Genomic DNA, 18,147 nt, shown 5'->3' on the forward strand with positions numbered 1-18,147 from the left:
TTTTTCTGGACTTTACAACCTCCCTTGCCAAGGCCCTTGGAAGCCGGTCTGCAACCCATTCCTGGGTCCACGGCCCAAGTTTGAGCAATTAACAGGGACAAGCCTAAAGACCTAGTTCCTGGTTAAACCAACAACCAAAGAACAGCAGTAACACAGCCTCCCGATACTAAAACTGCATCAGAGTAAAATCATCATCATAATCAGTTGCCTAGACATCAGCAAAAAATTATAAGCCATACTAAAAAAATGGAAGAAATGGCCCAAGCAAAAGGAATATAGCAAAGCCCCAGATGAGTTACAGGATTTGAGATAACTAAACAATGAGATTCATACAAATTGCCAAAATCAAATTAATGATTTGAAAGACAATATGACTAAAGAGGTAAAGGACATCAAACAACATAGAGGAAAGAGAGTGTAGCTCAGTGACTTGAGCATGTGCTTCACATGTTTCAGGTCCCAGCTTTAATCCCCAGTACCACCTTTAAAAAAATGTAGACACTGAGCAAGTACAAGGGAGAATTTGAAAACCTGAATAGGGAAATAACAGAGGCATGGGAATGAAAAACCTGATAGGTGAGATCAAAACCACATTAGAGAGGGAAGGGGATATGGCTCAAGTGATTGAGCTCCCACCTATCACAGGGGAGGTCCCAGTTCAGTTCCCAGTGCCTCCTAAAGAGGACAAACAAGACAGAGAGCTGATGTGATGGGCTGGAGTGGCCAGCTGACACAACAAGGTGACACAAGGAAGAAAAACATAATGGAAGACAAAACAAAGCAGGGAATGGAGGTAGCCCAAGCAATTAGGTATCTCCCTCCCACAAGGAGGTCCTGAGTTTGGTTCCCAATGCCTTCTAAAGAGAAGACCAGCACACAACAGACAGACACAGCAAATGCAAAACAACGAGAGGATGGGGTGAAATAAATAAAATCTTTAAAAAAAGCACATTAGAGACATATAACAGCAGACTCAAAATGAGAGAAGAAAGAATAAGTGATACAGATAACAAAACACATGAAATCAGATAAAAGAATGGAAAAAATTGAGCAGGGGCTTAGATTTGAATGATAACAGAAAGCACAAAAACGTGCATCGTGGGAGTTCTAGAAGATAAGGGAAAAGGAGCAGAAAGGATTTGAAGAAATGGCTTTTATTTTTAAATATAGTATTTTTTGTGATTTATATATCTTCAAAAGAACAATTTAAAAAATTAAAAAAAGAAATAAATAATGGCTGTAAATTACCCAATGCTTATGAAAGAAATGAACATACATGTCCAAGAAACAAAGCTAATCAGAATAATGTAATCCTAATAAATCAGAATAGACTACTCCAAGATACATACTACTCAGGATGTCAGACGTCAAAGATAAACAGAACTCTGAGAACAGCAAGGGAGAAGTAAACTATCATATACAAGACACACCCAGTAAGACTTAGTGCGCATTTCTCATCAGAAACCATGGAGGTGAGAAGACAGCGGTATGATATAATTAGGTTACTGGAAGAGAAAAACTGCCAGCCGAGAATTTTTTTTCTTTTAAGATTTATTTACTGTATTTTTTTATTTATTGCCACCTCGTCCAGATGGTTCTCTCATCTGTCTGCTCATTGTTTGCTAGTTTCTCTAGGAGGCACAGGGAACTGAACCCAGGAACTCCCACATGAGAGGCGAGTGCCTGATGTGCTGAGCCACATCCACTTCCCAGTGGCATCTGTAGCATCTGCTCATTGCAGCGGGGGGCAGAGTCTAGCTCGTTGTGGCGGGGGCAGTGTTTGCTGGTCTCCTTTTAGGAGGCACCAGGACCTGAACCCAAGACCTCCCATGTGATAACTGGGCACCCAACTGCATGAGCCATAGCCACTTCCCCGAGAATTCTTTATCCGGCAAAACTGTCCTTCAGATAAGAAGGTGGGTATAAAATATTCACAAACAGAAACTAAGAGAGTTCATAAAAAAGAAACAACCTTTGCAGGAAATATTAAAGGACACCTCTGAGCCTGAAAGAAAAAGGTGAGAGAAGCTTGGAGGAGAGTCTAGAAAAAGAACAGCAAAAGGATATCCAAATGAGTAAAAAGATGGATGAAAATATGATATGACATATGAAAACCAAAGAATAAAAAGGTGGAAGTAAAGAATGCATTTCCAGGGAAACGGACTTTGGCCCAGTGGTTAGGGCGTCCGTCTACCATATGGGAGGTCCGCGGTTCAAACCCCGGGCCTCCTTGACCCGTGTGGAGCTGGCCATGTGCAGTGCTGATGCGCGCAAGGAGTGCCGTGCCACGCAAGGGTGTCCCCCGCGTGGGGGAGCCCCACGCGCAAGGAGTGCGCCCGTGAGGAAAGCTGCCCAGCGTGAAAAGAAAGAGCAGCCTGCCCAGGAATGGCGCCGCCCACACTTCCCGTGCCGCTGACGACAACAGAAGCGGACAAAGAAACAAGACGCAGCAAATAGACACCAAGAACAGACAACCAGGGGAGGGGGGGGAATTAAATAAATAAATAAATCTTTAAAAAAAAAAAAAAAGAATGCATTTCCAGTAATATCACTGAATCTGAACAGATTAAACTCCCCAATCAAAAGATATAGGCTGACAGAATGGATAAAAAAACATGAGCCATCCCTATGCTATTTATAAGAGACTCACCTTACACCCAAGGATACAAACTGGCTGAAAGTGAAAGGTTGGAAAAAGACACTCCACATGAATAGTAACCCAAAAAGAGAAGGGTAGCTATACTAATATCAGACAAAATAGACTTTAAATGCAAAAAAGTTATGAGATACAAAAGGCCATTATATATTCATAAAATGGACACTCTGCCAGGCAGAAATAATAGTCATAACTATCTATCCACCTAACTAGGATGCCCCAAAATACATGAGACAAACACTGGCAAAACTGAAGGGAGAAATAAACATCTCTACAATAATCATTGGAGATTTCAACATACCACTGACATCATTAGATACAACAATTAGACAGAAGGTCAACAATGAAACAGAGAACTTGAACAATACTATAAATGAGCCAGATCTAACACACATATACAGGACCTTGCATCCCAAATCAGCAGGTTATACATTCTTCTTAAGTGCCCATGGATCTTTCTCCAGGATAGACTACATGTTAGGTGACAAGGTAGATTTCAGGAAATATAAAAAGATTGAAGTTATACAGAACACCTTCTTAGAACATAATGAAATGAAACTGGGAATGAATGATCGATGAAAAATGGGAAAATTTGCAAATGTGAGAAGGCTGAACAATACACTTCTAAACAACCAGTGGGTTAAAGAAGAAATTATAAGTGAAATTAGTCAGAAATTGAGATGAATGAAAATGAGAACAGAACTTATCAAAACTTATTAGATAGGGAAGCAGATTTGGCTCAATGGATAGAGCATCTGCCTACCACATGGGAGGGCCAAGGTTCAAACCCAGGGCCTTCTGACCCGTGTGGTGAAGCTGACCCACATGCAGTGCTGATGTGCGCAAGGAGTGCTGTGCCATACAGGGGTGTCCCCGCCCCGTAGCGGAGCCCCACACACAAGGAGTGTGCCCTGTAAGGAGAGCCGCTGTGTGAAAAAGTGGAGCCTGCCCAGGAGTGGGGCTGTACACACGGAAAGCTGGTGCAGCAAGATGACGCAACAAAAAGAGACACAGATTCCCAGTGCTGCTGACAAGAATACAAGTGGACACAGGAGAACAAACAGCAAATGGACACAGAAAGCAGACAACTGGGGGGGAGGGGGGAGGGGAGAGAAATAAATGAAAAAACAACAACAACAACTTATTAGATACAATGAAGGCAGGCCCTTCCACCTATATTAAAAAAAGAAGAGCTAAAATCAAAGCTCTAACTGAACAACTGGAGAAACTAGAAAAAGAATAGCAAACCACTCCAAAAGCAAGAAGAAGGAAAGCAATAGTAAAGATTAGAGCAGAAATAAATGAAACTGAGAACAAAAACACGGTAGAGCAAATCAAGAAAACCAAAACTGATTCTTTGAAAATATTAACAAAATTGACAAACCCCTAACTAGACTAACACAGAAAAAAGAGAGAAGATGCAAATAAATTACAATCAGAAAGTTGTAGACTCAAAAAGATTTAACTAAACAACTAGGGAAACTAGAAAAAGAACAGTAAACCAATCCCAAAGTAAGAAGAAGGAAAGAAATAATAAAGATTAGAGCAGAAATAAATGAAATTGAGAACAAAAACAGTAGAGAAAATCAACAAAAGCAAAGCTGGATCTTTGAGAAGATCAGTAAAATTGACAAACCCCTAGCTAGACAAACAAAAGAGAGAAGATGCAAATAAATTACAATCAGAAATGAAAGGAGGGGGGGAGTTACCACTGACCCCACAGAAATAAAAAGAATCATAAAAGGATATTATCAGACACTGTATGCCAACAAACTAGACAACCTAGATGAAATGGACAAATTCCTAGAAACACACAAACAACCTACACTAATGCTACAAGAAATATAAGAACTTAACAAACCAATCACATCTAAAGAGATTGAATCTATCATCAAAAATCTCCTAGCAGAGTCCAGGACCAGATGGCTTCACAGGTGATTTCTACGAAACATTTCTAAAAGAATTAACACCAATCCTGTTTAAACTCTTCCAAAAAATTGAAGAGCCGGGTTAATTACCAAGCACATTTCATGAAGCTATCAATACCCGAATACCAAAGCAAGATAAAGATACTGCAAGAAAAGAAAATTACAGACTAATCTCACTAATGAGTATAGATGTAACAAAGTATTTGCATAGAATCCAACAGCATATCAAAAGAATTATACACCATAACCAAATGGGATTTATTCCTAGTTTGCAACAGTGGTTTAACATAAGAAAATCAATTAACATAATATACCAGATTAAAAAATTGAAGGGAAAAAAGTACATGATCATCCCAATTGATCCAGAAAAGGCATTCGACAAACTCCAGCATCGTTTTTTGATAAAAACACATTGAAAGATAGGAATAGAAGGGAAATTCCTCAATATAATAAAGGGCATATATGAAAAACCCACGTTCAACATTGTACTCCACTGTTATTCAATATTGTGCTAATAGTTCTAGCTAGAGCAATTAGTTAAGAAAAATTTTTTAAAAGGCATGCAAATAAGAAAAACAGGAAGTAAAACTATCACTATTTGCAGGTAACATGAATCTTACATATAGAAAATTCTGAAATGTCTACCATGAAGCTATTTCAGCCAATAAATGAGTTCAGCAAAGTAGCAGTATACAAGATGAACGCACAAAATCAGTAATGTTTTTATACACTAGTACCGAAAAATGTGAGGAGAAAATCAGGGGGAAAATTCCATTTACAATAGAAACAAAAAGACTAAGAAGTTCCGTACCTGTATGCAGAAAAATACAAAACTATGCTAAAAGAAATCAAAGAAGACCTAAACAAATAGAAAGACATTCCATGTTCATAGATCAGAAAACCAGTTGTCAGTTCTACCCAAACTGATTTATAGATTCAATGCAATACTAATCAAAATTCCAACAGTCTACTTTACAAAAATAGAAAAGGCAATTACCAAATTCATTTGGAAGGAAAAGTGCAGCTGAATAGCCAGAAGCATCCTAAAAAGGAAGAGCGATGTGGGAGGAATTTCATTGCCTGACCTTGATCCATACTTCCAAGCTAGAGAGGTTAAAACAGCATGGTACTGGCAAAAAGATAGATACACCAATCAGTGGAGAAAAATTGAGAATCCAAAAATAAACCCTCACCTGTACGATAAACTGGTTTTTGACATACCTACCAAGTCAATATTAACAGAATAAAATAGTCTCTTCAACAAATGGTGCTGGGAGAACTGGATATCCATAATTAAAAGAATGAAGTGGACCCCTATATCACTCCCTATACAAGAATCAACTCAAAATGGATCAAAGACCAAAATATAAAATCCAGTATCATAAAACTACTTAGAAGAAAATATAGGAAAACACCTTAAAGACCTTGTTGTAGGTGGTGATTTCTTGGACCTTACACCCAAAGCATTGTCAACAAAAGGAAAAATAGATAAATGGGACCTTCTCAAAATTAAGCACTTTTCACTTCAAAGAACATTGTTAAAAGGGTATAAAGGCAGGTGACCCAGTGGGAGAGAATATTTGGAATACACGTATCTGATAAGATTTTTTGTTTGTATTTTTAAGGAGGCACTGGGAACCGAACCTGGGACACCTCCCATGTGGGAAGCAGACACTCAACCACTTGAGCCATATCTGCTCCCCCCAATAAGGTTGTAATATCCATGATATATATAGAGATGGTACAACTCAAAAAGACAAATGACCCAATTTTAAAATGGCCGAAAGACTTGAATAGACATTTGTCTATAGAAGAAATACAAATGGCAAAAAAATATGTTAAGAAATTAATTTTAAAAATGTTCAGCATCACTAGTGATTAGGGAAATACAAAGCTAAGCTACCATGAGATATTTCACAACAATTAGAATCACCACTATTAAAAAAAGACAGAGGATGTGGCAAGATAGAAACACTCTACATTCACATTCACATCCTACATTCACTCTTGCTGGAAATGTAGAATGGTACAGTTACTACAGAGGACTGTAAGTCTGTAAAGAAAATGAATGTAGATTTGCATGTATACCCAGAAGACGGAGAGCGCAACGGGAGGAACAGATAACTACACATCAATGTTCATAGCGGCGTTATTCACGATTGGAAAAAGATAGAACAACCCAGGTATCCATCAACTGATGAATGTATAAACAAACTATGGTGTATACACACAATGGAATATTATGCAGCTGTAAGAAGAAATTAGGTCGTGTAGGATCTGGCAACATGGATGAGCCTGGAGGATATTACGTTGAGTGAAGCAAACCAGACAATGAAAGGACAAATACAGTATGATTGCCCTATTATGAACTAAATATATTGTTTAATCTCATGAAGTTAATAAATAAAATATGGATCACCAGAAAATAGAATGACATTAGAGAGTGAAAGACTGAGGGTTAACTTGGACAGAATTGGTAAAAAAGGTTCTATGTTTGTCTTTGGAAATAAATGGAAAATAGGAAAGCACAACATTTGTAACTAGCACTGCTATTACATGGGTATGACAGTGGTTGAAAGGGAAAAACTAAAGTCATGTATATTACTAAAAGGAGAGTTAAAAAATATAACATGGGACTGTATATAGCATAATAAAACCTCATGTGAAATGTCAATATGGATAATACTCCGGATAAGACTTTTTCTTTGAAACTGGATGAATGTTATATATGGTGATATTACAATATTTTAATACCAGGTAAAATAAACATTATAAGTATTATGCTAATTAAAAGAAATGAGATACAAATACTACATATTGTATGATTGATTCCATTATATAAAATGCAAATATAAATCAATTAATGATGATGAATTAGTGGAGCAAATGTGGCTCAAGCAGTTGAGTACCTGCTTCCCACATGGGAGGTCACAGGTATGGTTCCCAGTGCCTCCTAAAAAGAATAAAAACAACAAGCAAAACAAATGAAAAGAACAACTCAAGGGAGCCAATGTGACTCAGTGGTTGAGTGCCAGCTTCCCAGTTACGAGGTCCCAGATTCAATCTCCAGCCCCTGGTACTTCTGAAAAAAAAAAAAGATGTTTAGATTAATGGTTACATAGGACTGAGGAAGGAAATTGAGATGTGCCCACTAAGGGGTGTAGAAGGGGTATGGAGTTTTTCTTTTTGGAGTAATGAAATTGTTCTAAAATTTTGTGTGATCATGAATGTACGGCACTGTGATTATACTAAAAGCCATTTATTGTACACTTTGGATAGATTGTATGGTGTGTGAATAGATCTCAATAAAACTTTTTTTTTTAATTAATCCTGTCAGTTTTATCATTGTATGTTGTTAATTTTTTATAGTTCCTGAAGAATTCATGTACAACCCTTTGACCAGAGTTTATGGAGAACCTCATAGAAGACCTGAAGTTCAAAATGCTACTATTGAATTTATGGCTCCTTCAGAATACATGGTATATAGCATACTGATATCCTAATTCTTGGCTTTTAATATATAAGGTTAAGTTTGGAAAGTAAAAATGAATGTAAAATTTCACTTAAGTTTCTTATGTGTCCATCAAGAAATTTGCAGTATTGGGGTCATATTTACTTTAAGTCACTTCCCGTTTTTTTCTATTACAAATACTGCTATGATGAACATCTCCTTGCAAGTAGTTTTATACACTTGTATGAGTATCTGAAGCCTTGCATTTAAAAAATAATTTTAATTATGCCTAATGTTCAATTAGCACTTTACATTTTACAAAGCACTTGTATATTTTTGATCTTCATAAACATCTCTCTGAAGTAATCTAGGGAAATGCTGTTAATCCTATTTTACAGATGTGAAAACAGATTTAGGTTAAGTGACTTGCCAAACATTGCTTAGTAAGTAATAGAGCTTTCTGTAAATCCAGAGCTTTTGATTTGGTTACTCTTTCACTGTGCCATAATTGCCTCCAGATAAAGGGGAATATGAAGATAACATTAACATCAACTTTTAATGTTTTATTTTTTGTATATTTTTGTGGTGTGGTCTTTATCTGGGCAGTTGGGTCTATTTTACTATTTAATTTATGGAGTATCAGTCTCTCTTCACCATGGAGAAGTTTGTGTTTAGAAAACATTTTGTGGCAGTTTAGTGGTTGGTAATAGCTTTCTGCAGTGTTGCCTCACTTTGAGTTAAACCAAGAAAGCAAAAGCATTTGTGAATGTTTTTGTTTGGTTGTTTTTTGTTTTTTCAGTTAGTCTTTTTTGATTCCTTTTATTTCCTAGGTTTTGTTAAAAGAATGACCTTCTTTAAATTTAGACTCGACCATAGCAGAATTTTTTGCTCCTACAGGGCATGTCTCTTGGGGTACAGGTTCTATGAATTCAAGTAATACATGCAAAAAGATTTAAAGTTAGTAGACTACATGCCCAATTCTGATTCTGGGTATTTGAGGCTTTTTATTGAATTGAAAAAAATCTTTCAATTTGGAAATTTAAAATACAGAATTTTACATTTATGTAGAATTTGGCCAAAATGTGTTAGTTTAATCATCAGCTGAGGCTACCTTGGTTTTTCACTTTCAGAACTATAATTTCCTAAAGTGTGAAATATATCACATACACAGAAGAATCCATAAAATATAAATATACACGTTACCAAATGATAAGGTAAATAAATACCTATGCTAGTACCACCAGGGGCAAGAAATTGAACATAGCCAAAATGCCCTAAAGCTCTTCTGCTCACATTCTCTCCCCTTCCTGACCTAGAGAAAAATTGCTCTTCTGCCGTAAGGCAATTATATACTCATTTTTCTTTTTTAAGTATGCATTTGTAAACAGCATAATATAGTTTTGCCTGTATTTAAGCTTTTGCTCTTTCTGTATATTTTCTTTACCCACTGTTGCTTATTATATTATTCACTCAATCTTTAAATAATGATTATTTTACTGTTTTGCTGTTTATTGACACAATATCTTAGTTATATGGCAAATGCTATGCTTAAATTTAATCCTGATAAATGTATTAAATAAGACTCTTTTCTTTCTTCAGTTACGACCACCTCAGCCTCCAGTGTACCTATTTGTATTTGATGTGTCTCACAATGCAATTGAAACTGGATACTTGGATTCAGTTTGCCAGAGTTTGTTAGACAATCTAGATTTGTAAGTGTCTTAATTCAGCTTAAGTATGAAACTAAGAGTGTTTGCAAAATGAACAAGTAATTTCCAAAACTTAGGGAATTATGCCTTAAATACCTATTTAAATCACTTAACTTTGGCCTCACTTTCTCTTAGAAGAATTATGTATTTTATTTTAGCTTTTTATTGTGGAAATTTTCAAACATGTATTAAGTAGGAAAAATTTAATGAACTCCATGTATCCATTCCCCAACTTCAACATTTTTAGTATTTTGTTCCTCTTGCTTCATGTAATTTCTCACCTCTCCAATCACACACTTTTTCCCCCACTTGAATATTTTAACGCAAATCTCATATAGTATATCATTTTACCTGTAAATACTTCTGGACTTTTTTTTTTCTTTTAATCTTATCTGTAAGTATCACACCAAACAAAATTAGCAATAATTTCATAATATGATATAATAGTTCATATTTTGTTCCTGGTTGTCTCAAAAATGTCTTTTTGCTATAGGTTTATTGGAATCAAAATCTCAACAATGTCTACACATTGCATTTGGTTGTCATGTCTCCTTTTGAGACTTAAAATGACTGTATTTTAAAAGGTATTTAGATACTTAGTGTAACCCATAAAAGCTAGTGTGACCTTTCAGTGTATTGAAGTTTAGTGCTGTTGTGTGTTATGAAGGAATGTGGTAGACCAAATCTTGTGCTCCTTGAACATTGAATGCTGTCATGTAAATTTCCTATGAACAAAGATATTCACTTATATAACCATCTTACGTACAGTTATCCAGTTCAAGAAATTTAACATTGATATAAACCTTATAGTCTATATTCCAATTTTTTCATATGCCCCACAAATATCCCTGTGAGCCTTTTTTCCTCCCTTGCTAAATCCCATCCAAGATCATGTATTATATTTGTCATTGTCTCTTTAGTTGTTCTTTCTTTTTTTATTTTTTTTTATTTTTATTTTTTTAAAGATTTATTTATTTATTTAATTTCCCCCCCTCCCCTGGTTATCTGTCCTCTGTGTCTATTTGCTGCGTCTTGTTTCTTTGTCCGCTTCTGTTGTCGTCAGCGGCACGGGAAGTGTGGGCAGCGCCATTCCTGGGCAGGCTGCTCTTTCTTTTTCACGCTGGGCGGCTCTCCTCATGGGCGCACTCCTTGCGCATGGGGCTCCCCCACGCGGGGGACACCCTTGCGTGGCACGGCACTCCTTGCGCGCATCAGCGCTGCACATGGCCAGCTCCACACGGGTCAAGGAGGCCCGGGGTTGCGGGGTTTGAACCGCGGACCTCCCATATGGTAGACGGACACCCTAACCACTGGGCCAAAGTCCGTTTCCCTCTTTTTTTAAATTGTGGGAACATATATGCAAGTAAGTGGTAATTTTTTGAAGTATTCTTTATAAAAAACTTAAAATCATTTGCATTGTTTCATACATACTTTCCAGTATTTTTTACATGTTGTTTCCTAAATGATTATGTGTAACTCTATATAGGAGTGATTAGCTTCGGATTCCTGTACTATTTTGTTTGTTTGTTTATTGGTTTATATGTAGTGTTTCTACTTTGAGTTCAGTATGTTTTCAGGATGGTTAAATATTGAACTTACTGTTTCTGTGTTGGGACAGTTTCATTAATACAAAATTAGATACACATATGTGACTCTTAGAAGATATTTTATTTATATGTTTATGTGGGAACACTTGATAAAATATTCTTCTCATTTGCTTTTAGGCTTCCTGGCAATACTAGAACAAAAATTGGCTTCATAACATTTGACAGTACAATTCATTTCTACAGTCTTCAAGAAGGTCTCTCTCAACCTCAGATGCTAATAGTTTCAGATATTGAAGGTATGTGTTAAATACTTAAAATATTGAACTGCCTTAGGAATTTTCAGATTTAGAACTATTTCATGACTGACAAATTGGGATCATGTGGTATGATTCTATATTGAACAAGATCTTATGTATAAAATCATAAATTGTTGGCACTGTAAGAGTCCCTTAGTTTAATCCTTCATTTTATAGAAGAGGAAACAGGGTTATGGACAAATTAAATTTAGGTCTCTTTTTCCCTTCTTCCCATTCATTAATTCAGAAAGTATTTGAGCACTTACCGTACGTAGCCTTGGGACTATAATCATGAACAAGGCAGACAGTTCTCTGCCAATGTGGAGCTTACCTTTTAATAGTGGAGAAAAACAATAAGCAAGTAATCAAACAAATGGTAAAATTAGATTGAGTTAATTGCTTTGAAGGAAATAATCAGGATGATGTCAGTAAAAGTGATTAGGGTGATTTCTAGATTGATTGGATGAAAAGAGAAGACTTGTTTCCTTGTAACATTGATATATAAATATTATAAAAGGTATGATTTAAGACCATCAAGATAAATTTTAAATATCTATATTCATACCTATATGGGAAGACTCTTCATGAGGAAGAACTGAATACTGCCAAAGAAGTCTATTCACTATCAAATTTCCATTTGATTGTGTCAGGCTAATTAATCTGTTTAGAATGACAAGTTTTCTCTGAAGTCTCTTATATGAAGTAAGACTTGATTGATTCGTTTTTAAAATCCTTTCCAGGTGTTAATATTCTGTTGTTTCAGTCAAAGAATATTATTTATAAAATACATTTTGTTAGGTATTTTGAATATCAGCCTACTTGGAATAGTACTGTGCCTAAGTAATTTATTACCTGGTAGAAAGGTTTTTTTTATTCTTTTTTCTGGGTATATGTTTAATAGCTCTTCACAAAAGGAAATTTGTGATATTTCATTTGATTTGATTCTTGTTGTTTTCTAATGGTAGAGATTTTATTACTTTATTCAAAAAAGAAGCAGCATACTCTTTTCAACAAATGGTGCTGGGACAGCTGGATATCCATATTTCACAAGAATGAAATTGGACCCCACCTCACACCATATACAGAAATTAACTCAAAATGGATCATAAAACTAAGTGTGAAAACTGAAACTATAAAACTGTTACCTTTGTGATTCTTCATGACCTTGGATTAGGCAATGGTTTCTTAGAGGTGACACCAAAAGCACAAGTAACAAAAGAAGAAAATAAATAAATTGGTCTTCATCAAAATTTAAAACTTTTGTGCTTCAAAGGGTAGCATTGAGAAAATGAAGAGACAATCCTAAGAGTGGGAAAAATATGTGTAAATCATATATCTGATAGGAATTTATATCTAGAATATATAAATGATTCCTACAACTTAATTAAAAAACAACTCATTTTAAAAAGGCAAATATATGAATAGACATTTCCCTACTCAATGTACAATATTCAGTATTCTTTATATACTAGGGCCCAATAAACACATGAAAAGATGTTCCACATCATGAGTTATCAGGGAAATGCAAATGAAATCCACATTGAGATATACTTTACACCCTGTAGGATGGCTATAATAACAATAATAGCCACTAACAAGTATTGGTGAGGATGTGGAGAAACTGAGACCCTCACCGTTTGCTTTTGGGCATGTAAAATAGTGCAGCCATTGTGAAAACAGTTTGCCAGTTCCTCAAAAAGTTAAATATAGAGTTACCATATTACTCAACTTCTAGGTATATACCCAAGAGAATTGAAAACATTTGTCTGCCCAAAAACCTGTGCACATATGTTCCTAACAGCATTAAAACGGCATTGTACATAATAGCCCTAAAGTGAGAAACACCCTAATGTACATCATCTGATGAATGGATAAACAAAATGTGTTATAGCCATATAATGGGATTTTATTTGGCAGTAAAAAAGATTGAAATATTGATAGGTGCTACAACATAGATGAACCTTGAACATATTATGCTGAGTAAAAGAAGCCAGTCATCAAAGGCCATGTGTTGTATGATTCCACTTATAGGAAATATCCAGAATAGGTAAATCAATAGAGACAGAAAGCAGATTAGTAGTTGTCAGGGAGCTTTGAGGAAGGAGTAATGGGAAGTGACTGTTATTGTATGGGGTTTCTTTTATGGGCTGATGAAAAGGTTCTGGAATTAAAGTTGTCAGATGGTTGCACAACTCTGAACTTTACACTTTGAAAGCTGAATTTTATAGCATGTGAATTGTGTCTCAATAAAACTTATATATACATTTTAATTACAACTTAAAAAGAGAAAGAAGGCTAATCATTAGTTGGTAGATGTTTTACATGACAACTAAATGAAATATTTAATCTTTGAAATTATTGGGCTTTTAAAAAACTTTAAAAAACTGATTACTTTTTGTAATCAGAACAAGTAATAGAGAAATGTAGAAAGAGAGACCCCTTATAATCATCCACTATCATCCACATTCTCTTTCCAGTTTGCTTTTTTCTAAGGAAGGGAATTTCATTACTAAGCAGGAATGAATTAGAATCCTGAGAAGCTCATTTGATATGATCAGTTAGCATACCTTATGGTTCATTTGCTTTTGTGGTACCTTTAGTAGAGGTGCTAGTGGGGACCTTCTTTATGAGGAAGTATCTGTCTTTTTAATGAGAGATATGGGGAACTGTGTTACTTTTGTATAAAGAAATAGCATTCTTGGGGAGCAGATGTAGCTCAAGTAGTTGAGTACCTGCTTCCTACATACAAGGTCCTGGGTTCAATCCCTGGTACTTCCTAAAAAAACAAAAAAAACAGAAAAAACCCAGAGAAGTTGGGGAGCCCTACTGAATGTTTATAGATAGATATTTTCTAATTTGGATGCTGTTTACCTTTTACAGGGTAGCAGATAAAATGCAATAAATATCTGAACCATTGCTCCTTTGGTGACTCTGGATGTATGTAACTGTACTATAACAGTGAGGAGGTGGTTTTTCTTTAAGTATGGGAGTGGTTAAGTGCATCAGTGTTAGGTATGAGGAACATCTTAAACAATTAAATTTTGTTTAAAATAAATATTTATTTATTCTTTCAGATGTTTTTATACCTATGCCAGAGAACTTATTAGTAAATTTAAATGAAAGTAAAGAGGTAAGGCACATTTTCCTATCTGATGTGTTAAATTGAAATATTGAAAGATTATAATTTTTAAAAGAACTTTCAGTAAAATTTTGCTTCTTTGTGTGACATTTCTAAGATGTGTAGCATTTTATATTTGGTCATAATTAAAATTCATCAGATAAACAGCTCTTGAGTTTGCCCTTGAGCTACTTGTTTTTAAGTCTTAAGTAGCAAGTTATTTGTAGTAGGGTGAAAGATAAGCCTATACCATAAAGAAGGAAAATGTGAAGGAAACCTGTTTTGCCACTCATTTGGGAAGTTGGGAGGGTTGCTGAGATAAAGCTTCTGGTCACTACATAGAAGCACATTAGCTAGGCTGCTTTCAGTGCCCTTTGCTTTTCTGATTCACAGAGTATCATTGGGGTCAGTTCAGAAGAAACTCTTATTACCTGCCTGGAAATTGCCATGACATAATACAGTGAGAGGTGAACAGAATGTGTCTGAAGGGGGGATGTTGTCTAGCCTGTACATGCATATATGCCATAGGGGTAATATTTTAACTAGCAAGTCTATGGTCTCAGCTGTTGGCAATGGAGACTTTGCCATAGTATAAAGAATTTTTTTCTATTAACTCTTATTTTTACAACTTAACCTGAATAGGTAGTAGTTGCTGTTTTTCTTGTTTTTTTCTCTTTTTTCTTTTTGTTTTTCTTTTATAGTGATATTGCCAGTCAACGAATTTACTGGATATCTTAGATTTTACAATAGGGAAGAGTTAAACTCTCTTTGGAACTGCAAAGAATAGTGTGTATAGGTGATTGAGAAGGCCATATTTCATGGCATTAAAATAAATAAAATCTCTATAAACTGTCATGGTTTTTTTGGATGAATTTTGGACTTATAGTCTTGCTGGACTACTGCATGTGCAAGAACTGTAAGGGCCCAATTTTGATTTGTCTTGCTTGCCAATTTATAATGTTGACTTAAAGGCTTTCTTTTCATTTGACCAATTTCATTGTTTACTGTTCTGTCTGTAGATTCTCTGACCATCCTCATAACTCAATGTCTTGTCTATTATATTAGTTACTGATTTATTGTGGGAAAAAAAGTTAATTGTAACACTCTTGAGTTTTCTTGCTTTATTTCATAAGCTTGTCCAAGATTTGCTGAAAAGTTTGCCTCAAATGTTTACCAAGACTCTGGAGACCCAGAGTGCTTTGGGCCCTGCACTTCAGGCTGCCTTTAAGCTGATGTCTCCAACGGGTGGTCGAATGTCAGTCTTTCAAACACAACTCCCAAATCTTGGCGTGGGAGCACTGAAGCCACGAGAGGAGCCCAACCAAAGGTCTTCTGCTAAGGTTAGAAAGTCATCAAATGTGTGATAAGATTTATGCTGATTCTCAGTCCCTTTGACAACCCCTTTTTTTTTTAAATTTCTTTTTCATGTGTGGGGAGGAGGGAATATAAGGAAGTAGGTAGAAGATTTCTCTTTTAGGTAAACATTCCCATTTTATGATATTATGTACTACTCTGATTCACCTTCCCTACTTTTTAAATCTTTAGCAGACAATTGTTTTAATATTTTTGCCTTTAATGGGAAAGTCTGGCAGACTAAGAGAATATGCTTGCAAGGCGCAAAGTAGAACCTGAACGACCAGTTAGGAATAGTCATAATTTGGTATACTGACCACCATGGATTGCATTTGAGCACTTTGTGTGATAAAACTTAATTTTGACTTGTCTTTTCCAGAAGATAATGAAAGAGAGGTATATAATGGTTAATGTTTCGGTCCTGGAGTGAGACTGCCTAAGTTCATTGCTTATTAGATGTATGATCTTGAATAGTTAACTTAATTTCTTTGCCTCTCTTGTTTTCATGTGCGTGTGTGTGTGTTTATTGAGGATAATGCTAGTGCCTTTCTATTTACATATGATACATAATATCATATGTAAATACATATTACATATGAATTGTTTAGAACAGTTTCCAGCCTACTGGGCATTTAATATATTTCAGTTATAATTATCTTTGCCAATCAGAAAATTAGTATAAGAGTTGTATTTCTTTCCTTTTTAAATTAAAAACCGAAAAACAACAGCTTTAGAGCAAATGGCTTAAGCAGTACATGCTTCAAACTGAAAAATCAGAAAACATAACAAAAGGATTTTATAGAATGCCTATAGATAATTGTTATTAACACCTTGGTGTATGTAAACGTGCATTAAAATTTGTGATGACTTCATTTTTTAAAAATTTCTCTTTGTAATTTATTAATAGGAAATACACTTGACACCATCCACTGACTTCTATAAGAAATTAGCATTGGATTGTTCTGGTCAGCAGGTAGCTGTGGACTTATTCCTTCTCAGTGGACAGTATTCTGATTTGGCTTCTCTGGGTTAGTCTTTCCTAATGATTATTTTTCTAAAATGAATATCAAAATAGAATTTACATGACAATATTCTAAGTAGAGGACAAAGTAAATGAATTTTATTATCTTGTGAGAGTTTATCAGTTTGTTTAATGTATTATAAACCTTATAGCCTTCTACTCTAAACATTTAGTAACAGAGAAATTTCTATACTACTATTTAAAGGAGGGAAATATTCTTTTAGACAATACCTTGAAAAGTTAAGGAGGGATTTGATTTAAATTCCTGACATTACTTTGTTCTAGTAATAGTAGCTAACAGCACATTATAACAGGAATGTGTGTTTTCTTTCAGGTTGTATTTCTCGGTATTCAGCAGGTAGTGTCTATTACTATCCCTCTTACCACCACCAGCACAACCCAGTCCAAGTACAGAAGTTACAGAAAGAACTACATAGATACCTCACTCGGAAGATTGGCTTTGAGGCAGTCATGAGGATTCGGTGCACCAAAGGTGGGGGACAGTGTTCCTTGTGTGTGGTGTGTGTGTGTGTGTGTGTGTGTTTATTATAGGAATAAATGTTTTTGATACCAGTGAATGTATCTTTTGTCATCTAGTCTAAGATTTGCTCCTCTGAGATACTTTGCTGACTTTCATGGAATACAAAATTAAGAGTAGAGAAGAAATACTGTGAAAAATAAGGATATACTAAAATCCACTATTTCTGCAATTTTTTTAAACTGTGAATTTTATGGTATGTGAATTAATCTAAATTTAAAAGAAAAAGAGATCATGTCTCCAAAGAAAATATAGCATGTTACTAATAAACTTTTATTAGAGTTATTTAACAGTGGTAGTGGGAGATCTTTTAATAGGTGCTCTTCTTATCTTGCACCTGATACACTTTGCCAGTGTTGCTTTGGAATGGACCTTTTCCAAATGCTTACACCTAATTTGTATTATAAGATAAATCTTAAGATAATCTATTTACCTCTTCACTTCATGTTGAAATCTGTTGGTCAAATCACATGCCATATATAGTCCTCTACTATCTGACACTGTAATTAAAAGGAAAAAATGGTTGAGTG

General features: G+C 35.3%; 1 protein-coding gene across 2 annotated transcripts in view; it reads left to right on the forward strand.

Moving 5' to 3' along the window:
* SEC24A (SEC24 homolog A, COPII coat complex component) overlaps positions 1-18,147 on the forward strand; it is a 131,326-nt gene that overhangs the window by 67,753 nt on the left and 45,426 nt on the right. For both annotated transcript variants that reach the window (XM_058279000.2, XM_058278995.2), the window contains exons 9-15: positions 7,954-8,063; positions 9,635-9,747; positions 11,469-11,587; positions 14,662-14,717; positions 15,839-16,045; positions 16,966-17,086; positions 17,414-17,572. In XM_058279000.2, coding sequence (XP_058134983.1) covers positions 7,954-8,063; positions 9,635-9,747; positions 11,469-11,587; positions 14,662-14,717; positions 15,839-16,045; positions 16,966-17,086; positions 17,414-17,572 — 885 coding nt within the window. The remainder of the gene's footprint in view (positions 1-7,953; positions 8,064-9,634; positions 9,748-11,468; positions 11,588-14,661; positions 14,718-15,838; positions 16,046-16,965; positions 17,087-17,413; positions 17,573-18,147) is intronic.

Source organism: Dasypus novemcinctus, chromosome 2 (assembly GCF_030445035.2).
Source record: "Dasypus novemcinctus isolate mDasNov1 chromosome 2, mDasNov1.1.hap2, whole genome shotgun sequence".
Taxonomy (NCBI): Eukaryota; Metazoa; Chordata; class Mammalia; order Cingulata; family Dasypodidae; genus Dasypus; species Dasypus novemcinctus.